Genomic DNA, 26,837 nt, shown 5'->3' on the forward strand with positions numbered 1-26,837 from the left:
TTTTATTTGATTTAAAGCAACAGACAGGATCACAAATCCCCAAAACAATTGTGGCATGATGAAAAAAACAATACCCCATACTCCCTTAATTATTTTGTTTGTAAAGACATTTCAGTTTATTACTTGTGATTTGAGAGTACGTATGTATATTTTGTGAATTATTCGACAAAATTAGATCAAATTTCATAGAAAGCCTTTTTTACATTCACCCACCCAGATACCCTGCTTCATCTAAACATAGTTTGACAGTGGTTGAAACTGTGCAAAATAGAAAAATTTACATGCCAGGTGTAAACAGGAACGTGTCTCCCGTTTTGCAATTCAATCGACCAAAATGCATCCTAATACCAGCTGTGAACAGGGCTTGTACCACTTTTTTAAAACCTGAAAATTCTGTTTAACTTGAAGCAATGATGGCCCTCTATTCAAACCAGTCTCAACATCATAGCTTATATTACCTAAATTACAAGAATAAGTATTTTCATCATCTTTCATGGAGTAGGTTTTTGTATGACGAAACATTGGTGCAAATTATTTTTACATATGCATTCCTAAATATTCATTCATTCATTTTCTCTTTGGCTTAGTCCCATATTAGTCTGGGGTTGCCACAGCAGAATGAACCACCATAATATCCAGCATATGTTTTACGCAGCAGATGCCCTTCAAGCTGCAACCCATCATTGGGGAACACTCTGTCAACTTTAGCATACCCAATTCACCTGTACCACATGTTATTGGACTGTGGGGGAAACCCACGCAAACCTGGGGAGAACATGGAAACGCCACACAGAAATGCCAACTGACCCAGCTGAGGCTCAAGCTAGTGACCTTCTTGCTGTGAGGCGAATGTGACACTCACTGCGCCACCAGCCCATTCCTCAATGATTAAATGCTAATAATTCTGATCATTTAAATCATGTGATTATAAGTTGTTGTGAGGCACAGTATTTATCTTTATTATCCTGCCTCTTTTTGTGTGCGAAACAGCTCAATTTAATGAACATGTCAGTCCTCGTTTCTTATTAATTATCACCAGCCACAACCTGCTAATCATGATAAGCAAGAGTTACAGGAAGTTAAGTGTGGAATTTAGATTAGACACTAATTATCTGTGTGTGCATGTGTCTCTCCCTGTGATTGTGTGTTGGTGATAATTACTACAGTATTTGACATTGTATGCAATGTTTTAGTTCAGTAATGCCAATATTAGCTGTGGTTCTTTATCATTTTTAAATGCAACTTCTCTCAGTGTTTAATTTAATTCACTGAGACATTCTTTAGAAATAAAAACTACTCAAGAAAATGAAAGTGAAGTGTTTCAGGACCTGCACTTAAAGAAAGAGCTAATTAATGCTTCAAAATGAAGCAGAGAAAACACTCAATATACCTTTTTATAACCACCACCATCTGCATAATGAAATTCTACTTCAGATGACGATTATGTGTGTATATGAAAGACACTTTTTTTCTGTGTGAGCTATAGGATTACAATATAGAAAAGTCCTTCATGATGTCTGATAATATCTTTTGCAAAAGATGTTACCAGGTTCAAATAAAAAAAGGGACATCTAATATAACAAATGTTGACAACTGGCAGAAACTTCCTACTTAATAGGTTTTAGCACCAATTGCTTACCAAAAATAGCCAAACATTAAGAGACGGGAAGCTAAACAACAAAAGAAGAAATAAATAAATTAACTTCACAAACTGGGACTCGCTGCTTCCTAAACTAAACTAAACTAAACTAAACTAAACTAAACTAAACTAAACTAAACTAAACTAAACTAAACTAAACTAAACTAAACTAAACTAAACTAATTTAAACTTAATTAAACTAATCTAAACTAAACTAAGTTAAACTAAGTGAAACTGCTGCATGTTTCCTACTGTGTTTCCTGCAGCCCATGGGTCTATGGGTGTTTTGGGGCAGTGGAGAAGTTTTGACATGAACTGACATTTGTGTTGTTTTCAATATCTTAAAAACACATAAATGGCTAAAGTGTGATAACACTGTAAACAGCAGCTGGGGTGCAATAATACATTTACATTTACTTTACATTAAGTCATTTAGCAGACGCTTTTATCCAATGCGACTTACAAATGAGGACAAGGAAGCAATTTACACAACTATGAAAGCAACAATGAAAAAGTGCTGTAGGCAAGTTTCAGGTATGTAAAGTGTAAGACGCAGAACATTGGTAATTTTTATTTTATTTTTTTTCTGTAATACAGTTAGCGGTGAAGCCAGAGAGGCAATTGCAGATTAGGAAGGGAAGTGGAGACTAAATAGTTGAGTTTTTAATCGTTTCTTGAAGACAGTGAGTGACTCTGCCGTTCTGATGAAGTTAGGGAGTTCATTACACCAACTGGGCAGATTAAATGCAAGAGTTCGGTAAAGTGATTTCTTTCCTCTTTGGGATGGAACCACTAGGCAACGTTCAGTCACAGAATGCAAGTTACTGGAGGGCACATAAATCTGCAGAAGTGAGAGCAGATAAGGAGCAAAGCCAAAAGTCGCTTTGTAAGCAAACATCAGAGCTTTGAGTTTGAATTTGAGCAGCAACTGGCAGCCAGTGCAAACGGATGAGCAGCGGAGTGACGTGCTCATTTAGGTTCATTGAAGACCACTCGTGCTGCTGCGTTCTAAAGCAGCTGAAGAGGTTTGATAGAGTTAACTGGAAGCTCGTCTAGTAGAGAGTTGCAATAGTCCAGTCTGGAGAGAACAAGAGCTTGAACAAGGAGCTGCATGTTTAGATAGGAAGGGTCAGACCTTTCTGATGTTATAGAGTGCGAATCTGCAAGATAGAGCAGTTCTAGAAATGTGGTCAGAGAAGTTTAGTTGGTCATCAATCGTTACTCCAAGGCTTTTCACCATTTGGGATGCAGTAATGGTTGCCTCATCCATCTGGATTGAAAAGTTAAGATGTTGAGCAGATACTTCAAGCATTTCCATTTTTTTTAATACCCAAGCAACATGTTTGTATGTGTTTGTGTTTTTGAAAAAAAAATGTTTATGTGTGGTTAGTGAAAAACTAAAATCTTGAAGTCACTGAAACAAGGCAGTGAAACACATAGAGAACATTTGTTCACAAGACTTCTGAGAACTGGATCTTGTAGCCTAGTGTTTTTGTTTCAACACAGAAAACATGAAAAACGTTATTAGTAATTTATTGTGAATAATATAGTTGTTTTAAAACATACTATAGTAAAGTAGCTAGTTGAAATAATTTGTTTTATTAATTCAATAGTTGCTGTGTTAATATAACCACTAGCCTAGGGTAATATATACATATATTAATATATACATTTATAATTGTTTATGTCATATAACATTACATTTTATTATATAGGCCTATGTTTTTCATTATACGCTATACATTATAGGATACACTTTGTATAGCAATGACACTATAAGTGGCCTGTATTTCACATAAATCATGAAGATAAGAATAAAAGCCTTACTCGACCGGAATTCTATCTTGACATTCCTCAAAATGTATGCGTTGATCATCAGTCGCGCTATTCCTCTGAGGAGAAAGTAAATTTTTCATCGCTGTCCAATACCATCCAAAGTAGCGTGCTTATCTATGATAAAGCTTGTCGTTTTATGCAATGAAACACTTGACATGTTGCATGCATCTCTTGCAGATGATGCTAACAACAAAGCCTTGTGGGAGTGGTAGAATTAACTCTAATGAGTTCAGACTGAGAAACTAGACATAGAGTTGGTTTCATACTGATTACTTTATCAAACAATATTTGTTTTCAACATGCACTCGCTGCATTTAAAAGTAGACACTTTAAGCTTTCTATAGATATACGTCTCATGTCTGCGTGTTTTGTTTTTGCTGAGTTTCAGTGCATTTTACGGACGTGTTTCTAAAAACAGTTCATGGAGAGAAAGACAGAATGCATACACTGTTTATTATCCTTATTTTGCAAAAGCACAAACGTGTGTTGTCATTGTAAGTGTACACAATAAAATCTAGACACCAAACAGATTTGATTGATGTATTGATCTTTTCTGTACGATCAAAACTAAAAGTGTAATTTAAGTTCTTTTCAGCATTATGAGAAGAAGATGCATCAAAACGCCTATACGCGGTCTTCGACCTATGTGGGTTAAATGAGGCTACTTCTCTGCCTGGATTCATCTCCTAATTATTTCACTCGGGTTTGCAGCTTAAAGTCATTTTTTAAGAAATGTAATTTATTACAGTCAGTAAGTTATCCGTCAGTGCTTTCTTAATATACTTTCTTTATTAAATTTTGTACTTCATATACTAGCAAATTTTTAAATCTAAAATTTAATCTAATTGGCATTTCTGTGTGGAGTTTGCATGTTCTCCTCATGTAGCCCAACTAAACTGGCAATAGTAGACAGCACTTGGTTGCAGCTGGAAGGGCATCCCCTGTGTAAAACATATGCTGGATAAGTTGATGGTTCATTCCGCTGTGGCAACCCCTGATGAATAAGGGGACTAAGCTGAAGGAAAATGAATGAATGAATGAATGAATGAAAATAATTCAACTTCATCTGTGAAAGGAAAGCTACAGTTGTGAAAAACAATGCAGCTACAAAGCAGTTGTGTCAAATTAATCCAGTTTAATACCAACAGAAAGTTTGCAAGTTTCAGCTAAAATACATGCAAAGTCATTTCTACAGAGGAACATTGTGTTATTATCTGGCTTAATCTAGTTTATGTTTGAGCCCGACAAGTGTCTTTCACATATATTCAGGTTATAAGCATGTGTAAGTAATATGAAACATTCAAATATCTATGAGTTTTTTATTTGAGATGCACAAATGCAGAAACAGAAGAAGCTCTGTGGCAATAGAAGCGTTCGGATTCCATTTTAGCTTTCTCTGCTATAACATTAGAGTGCCTTTGGCAAAGCCCCTTCGCTGCACGGGGTGTATGCGCGTGACCTGGAGGGTTTGTGATCTCACTCGCCCCTGTATTTTTTTGTAGTGCCCAAACTTTGTTCGCTGTAGGGTTTGCCAAGCTAACTCTGTCAAAGCTAATGTTTCACATTTGCATTGAACTTTAAGCATATTGCATTCAGAGATGTTGTTCATGTTCACACAGCTACAGCTAAATAACATATCATAGTGGACCACACATTTTAATGTAATGATAGTCATTTTGGATAAAAGTGTCTGCAAAGTGCAGGAACGTAGAAAGAGCCATTTCAGGGGTAGTGCAGACCTTGCAAAGTGCACCAGATGCTTTTAATCTTCTGCATCTTACACAACCTAGCACTCAAAATCTTAATTGTGCACTAAAACAAACCTGAAAATGGAATGCAAAATTGATTTTACCAAAGATATTTTGGTCAAGCTTGCGCTGTTGCCTGATTTACATCAATCATTTAGTAAAATTGGTGTTAAAACAGCATAGATAGAATAGGTAAACAATCATTGGGTAGGATTTATCTTTCCTCTTTTACTTTCTGTCCCTACTTTCCTTCTTTACTTTTTTCTTTGGCTTCCTTCCTCCTTATTCTTTTAGAATATTAAAGCAAAATGTGTGTGTGAAGGAGAAGCAGCAGGCAAATGCAATAAAACACATAGCTGACAAGATCTTAATTGAGCTGCTGGATTCAGCTCAAGAACACACACACACACACACACACACACACACACACACACACACACACATACACACATACACACACACAAATCTAATAAGAGCCCAGTGAAGTGAGGGAAGAGGAATTGAATAGAGACCGGGATGGAGGGCATGAGCAAATTTACTAGTGGGAGGGAGGGAAGGAAGAGAGTGTATGTGAGCGGGAGAACTGGAAGGTCAGAGTGATTTGCTACTTTGGTAGTAAAAAATCACTCATACATTAAAATATTGCAGTTCCAAATAAGTAAGTTGTTTTCTTTATTATGTTGAACACAAAATAAGATTTATTGAAGAATGTTGGAATATTGAATAGTTTCATGTAAAAATAAATACTATTGTACTATGTCAGTGGTTACAGGTATCAACTTTTCAACATTATTTGAGATATATACAGTTGCAGTCAAAATTATTATTATTTTAATTTTTAAATTTTTTGGATATTACCCAAATGATGTTTAAGAGAGCAAGGAACTTTTCACAGTATGTCTGATAATATTTTTTTTTTCTTCTGGAGAAAGTTTTATTTGTTTTATTTTGGCCAGAATTGCCTAATTACCCTAACCTGCCTAGTTAAACAAATTAACCTAGTTAAGCCTTTAAATGTCACTTTAAGCTGTATAGAAGTGTCTTGAAAAACTAGTCATCATGGCAAAGCTAAAATAAATCAGTTATTAGAAATGAGTTATTATAACTATTATGTGTAGAAATGTGTTGAAAATAATATTTCCGTTAAACAGAAATTGGGTATAAAATAAACAGGGGGGCTAATAATTCTCACTTCAACTGTATATATTTGTGTTTAACATAATATATAGCAATAAAGTCAAGGGTGAGTGAATGATGACAGAGCTTTCATTTGTGGGTGAACTATTCTTTTAAGAGAACAACAGAAGTTGAAAGAAGTCAAAGGAAGAGCCCAGGGCAAGTAAAACTGTATTCCCACAGTCCTTGGAGGAGTCTCATCTCATGAATAATCTAAGTAAAGGTTGATCAGTCAAGCTGACATTGAATTAATAGATTGAGCGAAACATGAGGAGAGGAAACGTGTTGAAATTGCTGCACTGGGGAGGAAGATTAAGAGGCACTTGTAATCTGTTATCATTTCAGATTCAGAACACTTTCTTTCGAGATATACTGTGTGCTTATTTTACTCAATGTGAGTGTACTGTGCTCTATACTCAATTGCATGGCTCTTTGTAGAGCAGAAAATCTCAACATTAACAGTAGAATTTTTCAACCTCTAAAAAATATATTTGCTCACTTTGTCTGTGTCTGTTTCACTCTATGTTCCTCACAGAAAAAGATGAGAGCTATTGATTAAACCTGCTTTAATTTAATGTATCTGTCGCTTTAATTGAACAAAGATGAATGAATGTGCAATGAAGTCAGACGCTGGTGAAAGTAGTTTTAAAAGCATAATAACATTTCTCTTGAGGTTGGCTTAGGGGTTATGATTTCATGTGAGACTTAAAATAATAATAATAATGATAATAATAATAATAATAATAATAATAATAATAATAATAATAATAAAATAAAATAAAATAAAATAATAGTAATAATAATATATTATTATTATACCATGCTGACTGTATTTGTCTAAATCAGGCTGTTTGTTTTAAATTTTCCAAGGATTAGTATATTTTTTCTGTTTTTTGGTAACTTCTGAGACTCGTTTTAGTTATTTTCTCATTTTATAAAACATTACAATTATAGCTCAACAACAAAATTGAAAATATTACATTAAACTAACATAAAAATGTTCATAAACATTGCTGACAAAAAAAATTGCTGTGGCATTTGTACAGAAATTGATACTATATTTGTATAGGTTTTATTTGTATATTTATTAAAGTTATTTAATGTCTGACCAGTTTCAGTGTACTTGTTTAGCTGCACAGTTCTTATTATAGCTCAAGGTTGCTGTTTGAGGAAAACAATTCTGTAATAACCTCTGAGGGAGTAAGATGTTCTCACTTTGTTTATTAATTATGAAGCAATTATTGTAAAGTTTCTGCCCTCAATGACATTCACATTGGCACTACAGCATGTCATTATTAATGAGTGGAACGATGATGTATGTTGGGTGTGTGCTTGTTTACTGCATGTCAGAGTTATGCAAATTCTAGCGTGATGTACAAATGAATAGGCATGTTCATCAAACTGAAATTATTGTCGTTAACATCATAGTTTTACAGCCTCTGAGTACATGTGTTAGAGCAATTACAATTATGTAAGTGTTTTTAAAGGAATGACAATGTTCAGTGTCACTGTGTCTGTTTTTCTCTCTTTACAGGAAAACAATTGAGGTGAAGATTATAGACGATGAAGAGTATGAAAAGAATAAGACCTTCAGCATTGAGTTAGGCGAGCCAGTGCTACTTGAGATTGGACAGAAGCATGGTAAATTGTCTGTTAATGTATTTTTAGTAACTTCATACACACATAATCAAGTACATAGCTCTATGTGAAAAAGCGGTTGCCACCATTGTTAAAACTTAACTTAACTCTGGCTTATCACAACTGAGTTCAATTTTTCTAGCCACACCCAGGCCTGATTACTACCACACCTGTTCGCGATCAATCAGTCACTTAATTAAGACCTGCCTGACAATATGAAGTAGACAAAAGGATCCTCAAAAGTTAAACATCATGCTGAGATGCAAAATAATATGTGAAAAAAACTTAAATTTTGGGACTAGTAGGATGTCGAATTAGAAAAAGAAAAAAAAAATAGAAAACTTTACTTTTACCATACACTGCTTTAATGCCAACTGTAGATGTCTTTGGCTAAAAGGGAGCTAAATGAAGTGACGACCCACTTAGAAATCCTCAACTCTACAGCTCTCATATTATATCAGGTAAGTTCACATATGCTGAATACTCATTACTAATTTACATATGGTTAGTTAAACTGCCGACACTGAATGCTAAGAATAAAACGTGAAAGTGTAATGCTAAGTTATTAAGGTAAAGTTGGTTTTATATTCACAAATTCATTCAGTGACAACTTGTGACACACTCCCTATATTGTTTTCCACGGCACTTTGATTATTCAGTCTGAAATAATCTGCAAGTGTGACTTGAAAACAACATTAACACTGTTTATTTGACTGTTGTAAAAAAAAAATGTTGTAGTTTGATAGTCATTGCTGCTAATATGATTTCGCTATTTAGAGTTTGCAAATAATACTTTTATGAAATTATATTATTATAGAGAAAGTCAGAATGTGCAAAAATAAAACCAACTTTACCTCTATGTATAAGTTCACATACCCTGCCGTACAGGTGTAGTTCACTGTCAGAATGCAGTAGTTTTGCTTGTTGATGATTAATTACCCAGGCTTTGTACAGCTCCATCTTTTTTCCTTGTCTTTGGCTAGGCAGAACCTTGGTTATTAGCACTACATAGTGCTGAATCTAGTAATCATGGAACATTATTTCTTGCACATGACCACACAGAACAACATTGTTGGCATCTAAACACTTGTAGGCCTTTATCTTTTCTCTTGTAAAATCACCTGGAGCTTTAATGAGATTGTATATTTTGGGTACGCTTGGTCATTTCTTCTTATCCAAATTTATTAGGAGGGTGCTATCGCAAATGGATCTGTCAGACGAACGCCGCTTACTTTAACATTAATTTTGTCTGTTATAATATGCTGAAAGCATTATGTAAATAATATATTTAATATGTAATCAATATATCTTTTTTCTAAGACAACAACAAACTCTGTACCACATCGGATGTTATTCCCTCGCTGTAAATGCTAGCGCTTCCTTTTTTTTCAGCCACCTCCATGCGCGCATTTATAAACATGGCAATTGGTCTATAGGGAGAGCCATTTTATACAAATGGTCACTTTTTCAGGAGTGATCGGCCAACTAGTCAAACTAGTCAAAGACCAGACCTGAATCCAACTGAGATGCTGTAGCATGTCCTCAAAAAAGCTGAATTACAACAATTCTGCAAAGATGAGTGGCCCATTATTCCTCCACAGCTCTGTTACTGACTCATTGCAAGTTATCAAAAAAGCTTGATTGTTGTTGTGGGAAAGTGTGGCTCGAACAGGTTTTTGGATTTAGAGCAAAGCTGCTTTTTCACACAGGGCTATGTAGTTTTGTGTCTTGTTTTCGCTTAATAATAAGAACCTTCATTTCAACACTGCATGACATATTTACTTGTGTTATCTTTGACTAATATTATAATTTTTTCAATGATCTACAACTTTAAAGTGTAACAAACATGCAAAAAAAAAAAAAGAAAAGTCATAAGCAAACACCTTTTTGCACCACCGTGTGTATATAAAATTAGAAAAAAAATATCACTGGTAAATAATTAATAATTAATTACTGATATTTATTTTCACCACTGGGTGAAATAATAAAGCTAACTACAGTATGTCTTACTATTCTGACTCTTCTTCTTCTTCTTCTTCTTCTTCTTCTTCTTCTTAATAATAATAATAATAATAATAATAATAATAATAATAATAATAATAATAAGAAGAAGAAGAAGAAGAAGAAGAAGAAGAAGAAGAAGTATACTATTATTATATATTCTGTGACGGTGATATCTCCTGGCAAAATCAACAAAGCATCATCCATAAACAAATAAAAAAAAAATAGTGGCCATTTATCAAATGTAAAGTTGGTGTGTGGACACTACTTGTGTTTGTATTTTTATTTAACATTCATTAATTGCAAAATGGGTTAAGCAGTGGCGCAGTAGGTAGTGCTGTCGCCTCACAGCAAGAAGGTCGCTGGTTCGAGCCTCGGCTCAGTTGGCTTTTCTGTGTGGAGTTTGCATGCTCTCCCTGCGTTTGCGTAGGTTTCCTTCGGGTGCTCCGGTTTTCCCCACAGTCCAAAGACATGCGGTATAGGTGAATTGGGTAGGCTAAATTGTCTGTAGTGTGTGTGTGTGGATGTTTCCCAGAGATGGGTTGTGGCTGGAAATGCATCCGCTGCGTAAAAAAAAGTTGGCGGTTCATTCCGCTGTGGCGACTCTGGATTAATAAAGGGACTAAGCCGACAAGAAAATGAATTAATGAATAATTGCAAATTGTCAGACCTTTAATAATAAGATTATGAGGAAATGTTTACTAATTAGTGAAAAAAAATAATTGAAATAGAAGAGGCTAAAAATTTAGATTCTGTTTTATGTTCACAAGCAGCCATGTTAATGTGTCTCTTTTTGCTGCACATTCTCAGAAAAGAAATAACTTATTAGAGGTGCAGTTGAAGCCACAAATACCTTTTATGGAGGTAATTTAAATGAAAGATAAAAGGTTAAAAATAAAAGAAAGGAAAAACTAAATTAAAAACAAGTGGATGAATTGAGTTCAGCAGTCATTAATTAGTGCTCTGTTAAGCAACACATTTTAATGGAATAAAATAATTTCTTTCTCTTAGCATGCATGATTTCATATTCCAAGTCTTATAAGAAAAAGTAGTTTCTCTATGGAAATGTGTACAGTAAAGACACTAATATCTTCAGGCAGTAAAGTTTATTACAAATACTTGGCAGTCTCTGTATATTCTCGTCTTAGCTATCCATTCTCTACTTTATTTTAACTGATTTCACTAATAACTTCCATCTTCAAACAGCTTACCTTACAATTCAGTTAGCACAATGACACTTGTATGATTTATGAAATATCCTGCTTGTCAGTTTAAAAAAATTGGGAAGTGTCTTTCAACATTCATTGTTAAACATTATGTGCTAATTTTGTTTTTCTTTTTAATATCTGCATTCTAATAGCCAAACAAATGTGATTTTTTATCATGTTTTTGCTGTAGGAGACTCTAATGAGAATAAGCCAGAAATCGGGGCAGAGGAGGAGGAAGTAGCAAAGATGGGATGTCCCAGTTTGGGAGAACATACTCGATTGGAGGTGGTGATTGAAGAATCTTATGAATTTAAGGTATACTGCTTTCATCAACCTTACAGTATATGACTTTATACACGATAAGTATTTTTCTGAACTAAAGTTTTTAATTTTTTTTTAATTGTTCAAAACTGCATTGTGATTGCTGTTTAATATTTAGGCTGCATCATCACATGTGGCTAATATTCATTATTATTGTTTGTCTACAGTATAAACATAATTAAAATTCTGAATATGTAATAAATACACAGTAAATGTCATTTGTCCACCAATAAAAATAGCTCAAACAATGCAATAGAATCAAGCTGTGCAGCATGTTGACTGTAAGCTGGTCTGGAACAGTTCTTAATATGTGGCTGTCTCGCTCTCATGTGTAGAATACAGTGGATAAGCTCATTAAGAAGACTAACCTAGCTCTGGTTGTTGGCAGCAGTAGCTGGAGAGAGCAGTTTGTCAGTGCTGTTACTGTCAGCGCAGGTACGGATGCTTCTTTTTGTTTGTTCATTCATGTGGTCACTTGACCATCATTTGTTGCACATTTACAATTATTAATATTTATTCATGTATTTAGGGTCTCTCCCCAAATAAGTTGTTGATTCCTAAATGCATGCATACAAGTAACAATGAACACTAGCAGTCCAAATTTAAAAAAATAAATCAATGCTTTAATTCAAGAAAATAATATGATCAAAATGGATGGTAGTAACTTTTTTCGTTTGTTTTTATTTCTGTTTAAATATTGATAATACTAGCATTTAGAATAATTACAGTTTTTCTCAGTTACTTTGGTGCATTTCTCACAAAACTATTTACATTTGCACAACAGTTAATGCATTTCTCAACACAATTAGTCATTTGTGCACATCATAGTAGCAGTTTCTCATTCCTTCCTTCTTTCATTCATTACAAAAAGGTTGTCAAAATCTGTCAAGCTAATTAAAAAAATATTAATTGCTGAAAATGAAAACTGTAATAATTAGAATAAAGAATAATTAGAATGATTTTAGATTATCTGACATGCCATCAAGAATACATTACATTTTTAAATACATCAAATTAGAAAACAGCAACATTATCATTATTATTTATATATATTTTTTTCAAAATGCTACTGTTTTAACTGTATTTGTAATCAAATATATGCAGTCTTGATGATTATTAAACACTTCTTTCTAAAAAGATCTTTCTAAAAAAGTCATACTAAGCCCATTTTTGAGCATAATTTGTTTAAAGTGTATGTTGTGCTGTATCTGTTTGAATATGTATAAACATATCAACAATATTTATATGATAAAAAAGTTCTTACTTATGCATGTATAATGCATGTGTCATCTATACTGGTAAACACAAGTAGCAACAATAAAATACACATAGATAAAAGATGTCACTGATTAAACACAACCACTCAAAAAAGACTGTGTCCCTTTTAGCAATGCATACTGTAGTAAAGTGCACTGTAGGCTATATACTGTACAATGAACAAATTGTATGGCCCTGAACATCTGATTGATCAGAATTTCATTCTGACGTGTTTAGATTTTGAAGGAGATGTGAGGCATTCTGCATTTTGTGTATGCAGTTTTGAAATTGTGCATTGAGTTTTGAAACAAAAGGTGACAGGTTTTGAAAACATGTGTAAGCAGTAAAAAAAAACTTTAATTGAGAGCAGTGCTTGATTTTAAACACAGGTGAAACTGATTTGAGGCAAAAGCTTCATTTTGCAAGAGGAGTCAGTGGTTTTGTAAAGATTTTTGAAGATGATGTTTTGAGTTTAATTGTTTGAGAAAATAGTTTAGCAATTGAGAAAAACTGTAAATGTACATTGATATGAGTGATCAGGTTATTGTACAGAAATAAAATGATTAATTCTGGCAACCACACCAATGACAGCTTTTTTTAGTGTAAATATGTTCTTTTACATCTTAAGGTAGTTTTAACTCTAACATGTTCCTCATCATTTTTGTAATTTGTTTTGTCAGGCGACGATGATGAGGAGGAGAGTGGTGAAGAACGCCTTCCATCCTGCTTTGATTATATCATGCACTTCCTGACAGTCTTCTGGAAGGTTCTCTTTGCCTTTGTCCCACCTACAGAGTACTGGAATGGATGGGCTTGCTTCATTGTTTCCATCTTTTTAATCGGTGCGTTGACAGCGGTCACTGGTGATCTCGCTTCCCACTTTGGGTGCACTGTTGGCCTGAAGGATTCAGTCACCGCTGTGGTCTTTGTTGCCTTGGGGACATCAGTTCCAGGTTAGTATCCAAAAGAAAAAGGTCCCAGATCCAACTGCTTATCATTGTGTTTTAAATAATGCAAAGAAATGGGCATCCAGGCTAAGTCCAATCTTTTTTTATGTGTTTTATAACCGATGGCACAACAAAATCACATTTTACAATAAGGTTGTATTATTTAATGTTAGTTATCATGAACAATGAACAATACATTTATTCATCTTTGTTGAGGTTAGTTAATGGACATAATGTTGTTCATGGTTAGCTCATGTTAACTCAATGCATTAAAGGTGCGGTAGGTGATTGTCTTCAGAAGCACGTGTTGTTGTGCTGGTTGAAAGTCTCTTCACATTCCAATAGTACTGATTAAAGTAAATGATCTAAATGTGTTTATATGTATTTTTATATTCTGGGTAAGGAATAAGACTAAAAAATATTCATCCAATTAAAATATGTCAGGCCGACAATTCTCATAATTCTGATAATAGCCTAAACTGTCTATCAACAAATGTATATTTGAACAAATGTGCAGCCGTTCACGCAGATCCACCATTTGCATGTGCACACACGACACGCCTAACTGCACACAAGAGAGAGTCACCAGTAAAAATAAATGCTGAATCTAAACTTTAAAATGCTGAATCAATATTTGAGTTAGTTTTGCCCACTGAAGGAAGGACGACACCATGGCTGAAGTATTTTTGTTAGACAGGTGATGTTCTGTTTTAAAACTATTTTAGTCACGCAAATGTTGAAGTAGATTTTATTGTATTATGAATTAATAATATGTGCAGAAGTGTTTTTCAGAAATCTTCTAGTGAAAGATTAATGTGACTATTTTCAGTTTCATAGACTCCTTTTACAGCATCAATAATGTAGATTTGTATTTAGTTTAACAACTAAACATCAGTAAATAGCGCTATTCCACCTAGTCTGCTTTACTGAGGTGGTTTTATATTCACATTGGTTCATTTTTTAATACTGACAGCCTGTGACTTTTTATTGTTCACCGCTACTCTAAAAATTGGCTCTGAAATAGCATGTAGGTATGGCTTAGTAATAAGTGTAATTCCTGCACATCACCAGCTAAGCATTAAGCATAACAGTTTCTTTAGGACAAAGCGCATGAGAGAGTGAGACCAGCGATCCTTGCATGCATGAAATATTGCACATTAAGATAAGTTTTGCTTGCTAACTACACAACTGAAAACCTGCTACAGTAGATACAGTACAGTTTTTCGTTCAGAGTTGTAGTATCATAAAGTACTTTAAAGTTTTCTAATTGACGAATGACATGATTTAGTGGGTCTCGGTCAACTTTAATGTGCACATACATGATTTCAGGAGGGGTGGGCTTTGGGACTGTGTTTTCAAAGATATTCTAACGGATAGCATTTTGGCAGATCACCTACTGCACCTTTAACTAATGCTATCAAGCATGGATTTGGATTTTAATAATGCATTACTAAATATTGATGTAGGCTATGAATAATAGACTGTGCTTTTGTTCATTATTAGTTCATGTAAGCAAACCAACACTAACCAACACTATCTTAGGTACCCTTATTGTAAAGTGTGACCATAATAATTGTAATCACTAAAATAACTCTGCTTCATTGAGTCTGTCTCACCTGGCAGTTCTTCTTCATCATCATGAAGGAGGTGAATGGATGTGGCAGTTTATGTTGCATATGTTGTGGCTGTTTATTAGAGCAGAAGGGCATTCATGTGTGGTTTAACTCTTCTCTAGGCCACGTGTTTGCAGCTGGTGTGCTCGTTTCTTTGTTTATTTATTTCATTCTCATTTTTTTCACTCACCTTAACTCTCATCATTCTCTCTTCCTCCTATTTTCTTTCTCTTCCTTTTCTCTTAGTTCCTCTTTTGCTCTTGTATTTTGCTTACCCCTTTCCCTGTCCTTGACCTCTGTTTCTAATACTTCCCACTTCTGTTTCCATCCAAGCCTGTTCTCTTTTTCAGATGATAACAAGAGCTTGCAGTGCTAATGATAATCGTGTTTATCTGACCATGCTTTTATTTGGCTTCTCCTTTGCACAGACACTTTTGCCAGCAAAGTAGCTGCCATCCAAGACCAATATGCTGACGCCTCCATTGGTAATGTGACAGGCAGTAATGCTGTCAATGTTTTCCTGGGCATCGGTGTGGCCTGGTCCATTGCTGCCATATACTGGCGGAGCAAGGGCAAATCTTTTCACGTTGATCCGGGCTCTCTGGCCTTCTCTGTCACACTCTTCACGGCTTTGGCTGTGGTGTGTGTCAGCGTGCTGTTGTATCGCCGGCGCCCCTCAGTGGCTGGAGGAGAACTCGGCGGCCCACGGACTTGCAAGATATTGACATCCTTACTCTTCATTTCCCTCTGGCTGATCTACATCCTGCTGGCTTCATTGGAAACATACTGTCACATCACCGGATTCTGAAGCAGCAATACATGGAGAGGAATATGACAACAGCCAATGAAGGAGCATTTTTTTTTTATTTATAATTATTAGATATTTATCTTGAAGTCTATTTACTGTTGTCGATTTTTGTATTTTTTCATTTCCTTATCTAGAAATTGTGATGATGGCATCATTAACTGCTTCCAAGAGAACACAAAAAGAGTGATGTTTTATTTTAGGTGAGCTAATATTAAATTGAGATTTGTTTGTTTTAATGAACTGTCCCTTTAAGTTAGCTTGAATGCAGTATCTCAAACACCGTTCCTTGTTCCCTTGCCTTACACTTGTCCATCTCTCAGTGGTGTCTTAAACCCATCCAGACCAGTAACCAGTAACCAATGACTCATGTCTTTTGTACTCCTGTTTGAGCCAAACCAAGCCTTTGGTTACTGAATGAAAGAGTTTACCTTTTTCTTGGGGACATTTTTCTTTAATACAAAGTGTCAGTATTACTCTCATGTACTTGTAGATATGCTGTTTGACAATATATTATATATGAAGAGAATGACCAAACACAAACTTTATAATGACAAAGAGCAGACTGAATGACTTACTGTTGCTAAGATTAAAAGCATGTTTTATCACTTAATAAGAAGCAGACAGTTGAGAAGCATGTCAAGTCCATAAATAACCAAATCATGGAGGAGTGCATATATAAGTGCAGTCAGAAATAAAAAGGGAATGGAACTTAAAAATTAGGTTTATTGTTCTGGAATAATCCCAAAGAAGATCAGCCTGAATATTATGACAGTCACAGTGCTGAATATCATTCAAAATAATTCTTATATAAATATGTATATATTCTGTGTTTGCATTTGTGAGTGAGAGAGAGACTAAGTATAAACAGCAAGTAACTGATGTAATTGTATCTGTTTTGGTCTTCTCCCATGATGACCACATTCTTTAACATCAATGTGAAATACTAGCCAGTTAATATGAAGTGACGCTTGACATGGTGACAAAATTACAATTCTGGCAGGCTTTACCCAGCAAACAATTGTGTTTAATAGATGTCTAATAGACATCCAAACATGGACAGCTCGGCTAAAACAAGGTGAAACCAGGGCTGTCAGTGAAAATCTAAGAGACATTCAAGGTGCGGTCACACTGGACTTTTCTCCTCAAAGACTTCCATTCATACGCATGTGTATGCGTCAAGCTGCCTTTGCGCTGCGCATGACATTCAGACATGACTGTTGGAATACGCCTCCTTGTGGTAGTCACACAGAACGTTTAGTTTTGTCATGTACCATGGAAAAGAAGCTGGATTCTTAGAAAGAAAGGGGTTGCAAAAATGGAGGGGTTGCATGGTTAAATGAATGGATGAATACTAGAAACTCATAGACCACGAAAGATTTTGAAGAGAATGTGAAGACAACATTAAAAAAATATTTTTTTAATTACTTATTTATGAATAAAATGTTTTTTTTCATATAAACGTTTTTTTCTGATTCGAAAAAATTACGAAAAAACTAAGATTTCTCATCTCGTGCACACAGATCTGCATGGACAACACTGGACTACATCACATCCAGTCGACCGGTCACAAACCGTCTAGTGTCAGGAGTTGAAATATTTTAACGGACCCACAGCTCAAATCAGATCTGAATTTTCAGCATATGGAGATTATCAGAACTCCACTCAGCTCCCGGGCTACTCTCCATTGAAAATGAATGACTTCCAGTCAGTCAGTTGTCGTTTGTTGTATGCCGTGGAAAGGCGGCTTCAGACTGGAAACGTACGCTTGTGCGACAAGTTTCACAGTTTGCTGCGTTCGAAAGTTCAAGATGGGTGAACTTGGTGACCTGCGAAATCGCATCACATGACTGCGTGAGACCAATCGAAGATCAAAACATGACGTCTCTGGACAGAAATTTAAAACATGGACCAATCGCTCACTTTTTTTAACGTGTAATCATCTTGTTTAATCCCGCCCATTTTCGCAGCACCATTCAACAGAGTTTTGCATGCTTAAACTCTGGTGTGACCACAGCATAAGAAAAATCCAAAACTAGACTAGTCATAAAATAGACAGATTAGAAAGTGATTTAGACAAATTATATGTGTAGTCATTCCTTTCTTTAATAGTCAAGTTTTGGCCTATTCTTATACGTCTAATATTTTTTTTACTGACAGCCCGAATTTAGTCTTGTTTTAGCCAAGATGATGTCTATTAGACACATATTACACAGCCACAAATTCAGCCTTGTTTTAGCCAAGATGACTATGTTTAGATGTCTATTCGACATCAATTAGACTGCCCAAATTCAGCCTTGTTTTAGCCAAGACGACTGTATAGTTGTCTATTAGACATATATTAGACACCCCAAATTCAGCCTTAAAGCAACCTTTGAAATAAACTACCAATTTTTAATGCATTTTAACTGAAATTATGTAATTCTGTTATAAGTATGTCCAGTAATATAAAAAGAAATAGACTAGATGTATACTCTAATACTTTTAGCAATAAGAACAGTTTTGTAATGGGAGGTTCTACAAAAGTAAAAACACTACAAAAAGTTTTTTTTTTTTTTTTTTTGGGGGGGGGGGGGGGGGTGGCTTTGGGGTATTTTTTATTAAATGTATTATGTTTAGAATGACATGACCTGACAAGATTGAAAAGGTGCACAGGAAATTTGGAACCAAAACAAATGCTTGTACTGTTATTCATCAGTATTGGTTTACCATGGGACGACACGGTGGCTCAGTGCTTAGCACTGTCACCTCACAGCAAGAAGGTCGCTGGTTCGAGCCTCGGCTGGGTCACTTGGTGTTTCTGTGTGGAGTTTGCATGTTTTCCCCATGTTTGCATGGGTTTCATCTGGGTGCTCCGGTTTCCCCCAGTCCAAGCACATGCGTTATAGGTGAATTCGGTATGTTAAAATTGACCATAGTGTATGAGTGTGAATGAGAGTGTATGGGTGTTTCCCTGTACTGGGTTGCAGCTGGAAGGGTATCCGCTGTGTAAAACATATGCTGGATACGTTGGTGGTTCATTCTGCTGTGGATACCCCTGATAAATAAAGAAAGTAAGCCGAAGGAAATTAAATGAATGGTTTACTATATCTTTGAGAATGTCTGTCTATCTGTGTCTAACTGCTGTGCAATTATTGTGTGAGACATCCAGGAAGATGGTGGGAGGCAGTGGCTCTGGCACAATGAATGATAGAGAGCACAGAAAAAAAAGAATGAATGAGACAGATTTAGCAGTAGCGTAGTAATTTAGCTCTCAAAAGCAGCTTCTCTCCTCAGTCTAGTACAGTATTCGGAGTGAGAGAACGTGCAGCCTGAGTATTTTTAGTATTATCCTGTTGCTAGGCGACACGCCCAGAGAGTCATTGTCTTGTCTGGGCCAAGTGATAGGTGTGTGTGTGTGTGTGTGTGTGTGTGTGTGTGTGTGGGGGGGGTGGGGGGGGGGGGGTGTTGCTCAACCAAATCTATTTAAGGCATAAATAAGCCTATAAAACCAACTTAACTTCTTATACTCACACAAGTTTAGAGAGGACTAGTTACTGGGGAGATCATCATATTGTTATGAGCGGAAATTATTGAATTATTATTATGAATTAGATTATTATGAATGATCATGCCAGTCCACATGGACTGGATCAGGTATCATCAGTAATGAAACCCACAACAGGCTGACATACAACAGAAGAGTTTGCACGTAATCGTTTTATAGGGTCGCAGTTTTCTGTCTCTCTGCCAGGCCGCTCTTCAAACACAATGAATTGAAGTGCAATCCCAAATGTCACACTGAAAAACAGCGAGAGTAATTGGATTACGCAGCCTGGCCAGAGAGAAAGAGAGAGAGCGAGTGGAAAGAGGGAGAGAGAAAGATCTGGGGAATGTAAACACGTTCCTGTCTACAAAATCACACACAACTGATGAAACTGCATGTAAAGGTGTTCATGCCATTTTTAAGAGAGAGAGAAAGTGTGCATTTGTATTGCTGGCCACTTGTCAGTTTTGTGATCCAGTGCATGTCTAAGTGTCTAACAGGCGCAAAACAGCCTACTGGTACAATAACAGTATATTTGACATTTAAAATCACCCGTAAAATGTAGGAATGTCATTACACTCAAAACAAAATCAAAACCAAGTAACATACAGATAAATGAAATTAGAGCTCTTTTTAAATGAATATCTAAACATCTGTGTGATACCGTGTCTAATACGTTTCATTTAAAAGTGTGCTTGTTCTGTAAAAATGTGCAGTTACAATAGAACATCTTTTTTTATCCTAATTAGATGTTACTGATCTTACTGTGAATGTTATTTTCCTTGGTGGTTTTTAAAGAAATAAATGCTTACATTGTAATTTCCACAACCAGTTTATAAAACCAACTCTTTTCTTCTTTTTGCAATAAATTGTTTTATAAAGCTACACCACATAAAACAGAAGTCAAGATCCATTACGTTTGTAATATTTTTGTTATGCAACAATGTTGATACACATTTCCATGTACTGTATGTAAAGTTACGGCAACAGTGGAATTACTCAGTGATTCACAGACAAGTGTATGGTTTCCTGATCACCCTGTTTATTAGACTTGATTATTCTTTCATGGCTTGATTGATTTCGTTGTTGAGTTTGTTTGTCATATAATGAGTGAATCACTAAGTGCTTTTCTTTTCCTTATATATGCCATTTTTTTGTTAGATTTGTCCCAAACGGATTTCATTCCATGTCTCCTTGATTTGTTGCATGAAACATTATTGCTGTAGTTAAATGTTTTAGAATGTGCTGTCCTAAGAATCTTTTTGTAAAATGTCTTTTATTAAAAAAGAAACAAATGAATTGAAGACTACAAGTTGAATGACATATCTTTCAAGGAGTGAATGATTTTTTAAATGTGCAAAGAAAAACCTTTAGCCTAAGAATATTCTTAAATATTTACAAACAACACTGATACGAATGAGTCATTGAGTTATTAGCTCAAACAGTGTTTATCTTTAGCTAAATTTCCATTTAAAGTTGTTATTTAAAGAGCCCATATTATACATGAAATAAGGTCATATCTTGGTTGTAAGGGTCTCCAACAACAGTCTAATATGCATGCAAGGTCAAAAAACACTTTCATGGTCTTATAATCTGCATTTATTTTTATCTAATTATCCCAGCGACTCCTGTATGAATCGTCCAGTGATTCATTTGTTCCCAAACCCCTCCTTAGCGCGGAGCTAATCTGCGCTGATTGGACCGATGACAGTCTGTCGCGATTGGTCGACTGCCTTCAGTCAGAGAGGGAAATGGCCAATAGCTAATCAGCAATTTAAAAAGTAATCACAGTTCATACACGCTCGATAGTGTAGGCGTGGACTTTAGCTGCCACACTATGGCGAGTGGATAGTGCCACGGATAACCGAACGAAGGAGACAGTCGTGTACTCGCCATACCACACACACACAAAAACACACACACACCTCCGGATGACAACGCTCCCGCTTCAGCCCGCACCCGCCAGGTTTTAGCCTGAGAACCCGCTCCGTTTTCTGCCCGCCGCGCCCGGTCCCGCTAGAGCGGAGAACACAACCAAATATCACCCAGTATACAGTCCAGACAGCCAAGCTGTCTGTACACACACAGCACAAAGTACACAGAGCTCGTTCGTTCGTTCGCTCTCTCTCTCGCTCTCTCTCTCTCTCTCTCTCTCTCTCTCCCCGCGCCAGATTTCTGCGGCGCGGGAATACATTTCCGAATAAATCGCGGGAGCAGAACTCTAGCACGGAGCTCCATAAACAAACAGCACGCGTCGCGTTTTTAACGTGACTTTGCACGCGATAAGATAATATATCCAGTTAACCTGATACAGTACACGCGGTTACAAGTAACAAATCACAACTAAATACATTTGCAAGCTATAGTCAACGAGGCAACAACTTTAACCGCACGTACTTACACTTGAGAAATGTAGGAAGAAACCCATCCTGACGTCCATCAGTTACTCTTTACTGATCCTTCCTTTAACAAACTCAGATGAAGTATTCTTTGTAGCATGTAGCTTCCAGAAGTTTCCAACTGCTTGGTTATAATGCTGATGTTTCATCTTTGGGTAGAGACTCAATATATCCATCTGCAGTGTGACTTCAATCGACCGGCATGTTTGTGTGCGTGTGTTTGTGGGTGTGCGTGTGTTTGTGGGTGTGTGTGTGTGTGTGTGTCTGGGTTACTGCGTCAGAGGGCGGGGCCTCAGGTTTGAAATCTCCCGGGTTTGCGCGTGCACGTGAAAAACTTTGTTTCGTTCGTACGTCATGGCGAAACACCTAATGAGTCGGTATCAAGGCGACTCGTTTGAAGCACTATGATTCGACTCTTTTATAGATGAATCAACAGTTTTAAACACTGTATTCTTACAGATTTAAGCCTTAGCTGGATACTTCACTTCACTTAGAGCTGTGTTACACACTACATGGAGGGGAATTTTCAAAAACCCATAATATGGGCTCTTTAACATAATTAGACTATTGCATATACAGTGGCTATAGAAAAGAATCATCCACCGACACAATAATTCCATTTTGTTGCATTGTATAGCCTGAAATGAAATGAGACATTTTTTTGTTTTATTTAACTATATTTAGTCAGTGCAACTTATAACACCTAACCAAAAGATATAACACCATGTCTAAAAAAAATGAACATATAAAAACGGAATCAATGGGTTGGGAAAAGGATCACCCACTTGTTTCAGTATTTGGCTGAATAACCTTTTGCTTTAATTGCAGCCTTTAATCTGTTGGGATATGTTTCTACTAACTTTGCACATCTAGACTTTGCAATATTAGCCCACTCCTCTTTGCAGAACTGTTCACGTTCAGTTAAGTTTGATTGAGTGTTGATTGTTTTCTGACATGTTGGTGTTTTATATCTTTTACATGGATATTATACAATGTACTAAATAATTACACCTAGATAAAATCTTCATTTCAGGTTACATTGCAACAAAATAATTGGTGTTTCTTTTCTACACCCATTGTAATATTCCCATGCTATATTTTGAAGAGAATAAAATGGTCACTTCCTTAGAAAGTAGAGTTAAGGATAAACCGTTTAATATTAGAAATAGTATAACGAGGGATCAATTAGCAGCAATCTAGCAAGGAAATTATTGTGGCTTTTATTCCTTTGAAATGAATGTTTTACAGGGTTTATAATATCTGGCAACATAGATCTGTATGATAGTTCCAGGAGATACAGTCATTATAAAAATAATTTTCATTCGTGTACAATCGCTTAGTTATTTTCATGATTATTAAAACAATATTAGGCGGTGCTATAGTTCCCCTTCGGGGGGAACTCCAGCACTATAAGTGGATTTGATTGTAAAATCCACGCATTGGGAGGTTCGGTTCAGAAGCTACTCGTCTGAAAGAGTATTGAACGGGCCAATTAAGAATGAATTGGCAGCGCAAGCCTGCGCAGGTGAGCGGCATAAGCAATCAACTGAGTATATAAGCTCACCTGGCGCCAGCAGACGCTATCCTTTTCGCTTCAGAGCCTTTTCTGATCGAGCTTATGAGGGTTCCTCCTGCTGATCTACAGCCATTTCGAGAGAACGATTTCATCCCGGTCCAGAGCGAGTCCACGCAGCTGCAGACGGTCGAGCTGGGTATCTCCCTTGCCTGGCGTCCCTTTGGGTCCGGTCCTCCAAGAGCGGTGCGTATTGTTGCAAATCCTAAAAGAGCAACACAGTCGTGCAGCACGTCCTTTTCAGGATGGCGCTCCGACTGTGCGTTTCTGGTTGCGGGGGTTTCCTGGCTCCGGATGATGGACACGATCACTGCATTACATGTTTGGGGGTCCAGCATGTTAATGTGGTGCTCGGGGGCGGTTCATGTCGTCACTGCGATGCCATGACCGTTGCGCAGTTGAGATCGCGGTTAGCTTTCGTAAGAGAGCGAGCCACCCCAGTTGCCTCCTGCTCTGCAGCGGGCGCTCGGGCAGATCTGAGCCAACGATTGGTGTGATGACGTCATTAGCGAGGGCTCTGCCTGCCTGGTTAGCGCGGGCCAGCCCCTCGCGGTGGCTCATACGCACGATCAGACTCGGCTACGAACTACAGTTCTCCAAACAGCCCCCCAGGTTTACGGGCGTGTATTTCACCAGGGTCAATCCCCTGTCCGCCCCTGTCTTGTGAGAGAGGAGATTGCTGCCCTCCTGGCGAAGGGTGCAATCGAGCCGGTACCTCCAGCCGAGATGGAGAGCAGGTTTTACAGCCCGTACTTCATCGTACCCAAAAAGAGCGGTGGGTCACGGCCAATCCTAGATCTGCGCGTTTTGAATCGCTGCCTTCACAAGCTGTCGTTCAGAATGCTTACACAGAGGCGCATCCTCCGATGCGTTCGTCCTCAGGATTGGTTTGCAGCCATAGACCTGAAGGACGCGTATTTTCATGTCTCCATTCTTCCACGCCACCGTCAGTTTCTGCAGTTTGCGTTCGAAGGTCGAGCATGACAGTACAAGGTCCTCCCTTTCGGGCTCTCTCTGTCTCCGCGGGTCTTCACCAAACTCGTGGAGGGTGCTCTAGCGCCTCTGCGGCTTGCGGGCATCCGCATACTCAATTATCTCGACGACTGGCTGATTTTAGCCCACTCTCGGGAGCAATTGACTGCGCACAGAGACAAGGTGCTCCGGCATCTCCGCCTATTGGGGTTGCAGGTCAACTGGGAAAAGAGCAAACTCGCCCCGGTGCAGAGGATCTCTTTTCTCGGGATGGAGCTGGACTCGGTCACCATGGTAGCGCGCCTCTCCGGAGAGCGCGCTAGCCTGCTGCTGAACTGTCTGAGGGAGCTTGACAGCAAGTTAGTGGTCCCACTGAAATATTTTCAGAGGCTCCTGGGGCATATGGCTTCCGCTGCGGCCGTCACGCCGCTCGGATTGCTCCATATGAGACCACTTCAGCACTGGCTTCAAGATCGAGTTCCGAGACGCGCATGGCATGCGGGCACACACCGAGTCTCTGTTACTGCGCTGTGTCGCCGCACCCTCAGCCCCTGGAACGACCCCTCGTTCCTGCAGGCCGGTGTACCTCTGGGACAGGCGTCCAGTCATGTTGTTGTTTCGTCAGATGCTTCCAGCACAGGCTGGGGAGCCGTGTGTCGCGGGCATGCAGCTGCGGGCCTGTGGGTAGGTGCCCAGCTGCATTGGCACATCAATTGCCTAGAGCTGTTGGCAGTGTTCCTTGCTCTTCCTTGTGTCGCTGGGGCAGCAACACGTGCTGGTCAGGACGGACAGTACGGCGGCGGCGGCGTATATCAACCGCATGGGGGGTATGCGCTCTCGCCGCATGTCTCAGCTCGCCCGCCTTCTGCTCCTATGGAGTCACCCGCGTCTGAAGTCGCTGCGCGCCATTCACATCCCAGGTATGCTCAACTGTGCAGCCGATGTGCTCTCACGGCAGCAGATTCACTCTGGAGAATGGAGACTCCACCCCGAGTCTGTCCAGCTGATATGGGCGCGATTCGGGGACGCCCAGATCGATATGTTTGCTTCCTCCGAGAACGCTCATTGCCAGTTGTTTTATTCCCTGATATAGGGCTCTCTCGGCACGGATGCACTGGCCCACAGCTGGCCTCGGGGCGTACGCAAGTATGCGTTTCCCCCAGTGAGCCTGATCGCGCAGTTAATGTGCAAGGTCAGGGAGGACGAGGAGCAGGTTTTGTTAGTTGCGCCCCTCTGGCCCAACCGAACCTGGATATCAGAGCTCTCCCTCCTCGCGACGGCCCTCCCTTGGCAGATCCCTTTGAGAGAGGACGTGTGGTCCATAGACGCGAGGAAGACTTAGGTAACCTGCCGCCCGCGGTGGTTGATACCATCACTCAGGCTAGAGCCCCCTCCACGAGGCGCGTCTACGCCCTGAAGTGGAGTCTATTCACTGAGTGGTGTGTCTCTCGCAGAGAAGACCCCCGATCTTGCCAGATCAGTGTTGTGCTCTCTTTCCTTCAAGAGAAGCTGGACAGCAGGCTGTCGCCCTCCACTCTCAAGGTTTACGTTGCAGCCATCTCCGCTCACCATGACGCGGTGGCTGGCGGCACCGTGGGAAAGCATAACCTCATCATCCGGTTCCTCAGAGGCGCTAGGCGAATTAATCCAACTCGCCCCCCTCTCACGCCCTCTTGGGATCTCGCCCTCGTTCTCATGAGCCTGCGATTTGATCCCTTCGAGCCACTCGATACAGTATCTTTAAGATTTCTGTCCCTGAAGACAGCTCTGCTGGTCGCGTTGGCCTCCATTAGGAGGGTCGGGGACCTGGAGGCATTTTCGGTCAGTGACTCGTACCTGGAATTCGGGCCGGGATTTTCTCACGTTATTCTGAGACCCCGCCCGGGTTTGTGCCCAAAGTTCCTACCACTCCTTTTAGAGATCAGGTAGTACCCTGCAAGCGCTGCCCCCGGAGGAGGCAGACCCAGCCCTGTCCTTACTTTGTCCAGTTCGCGCTCTGCGCATTTATGTGGACCGTACTCAGAACTTCAGATCTTCTGAGCAGCTCTTTGTCTGTTATGGCAGACGGTAGCAGGGAAGTGCCGTGTCTAAACAACGTTTATCCCACTGGATTGTGGAGGCCGTTTCATGTGCTTATTTGAGCAGAGGCCAGCAGGGCCCCCCAGGAGTGCATGCGCA

General features: G+C 38.4%; 1 protein-coding gene across 2 annotated transcripts in view; it reads left to right on the forward strand.

Moving 5' to 3' along the window:
• slc8a4b (solute carrier family 8 member 4b) overlaps positions 1-21,014 on the forward strand; it is an 83,824-nt gene extending 62,810 nt beyond the window's left edge. The window contains exons 6-10 of one of the 2 annotated variants that reach the window (XM_087259519.1): positions 7,934-8,040; positions 11,437-11,561; positions 11,903-12,002; positions 13,505-13,777; positions 15,813-21,014. In XM_087259519.1, the coding sequence (XP_087115645.1) occupies positions 7,934-8,040; positions 11,437-11,561; positions 11,903-12,002; positions 13,505-13,777; positions 15,813-16,192 (985 nt within the window). In that variant the 3' untranslated portion in view covers positions 16,193-21,014. 2 annotated transcript variants of the gene reach the window in all.
• Positions 21,015-26,837: the final 5,823 nt, after the last annotated feature.

The sequence above is a fragment of the Danio rerio genome, chromosome 7 (genome assembly GCF_052040795.2).
Source record: "Danio rerio strain M-AB ecotype USA chromosome 7, GRCz13ab, whole genome shotgun sequence".
Taxonomy (NCBI): Eukaryota; Metazoa; Chordata; class Actinopteri; order Cypriniformes; family Danionidae; genus Danio; species Danio rerio.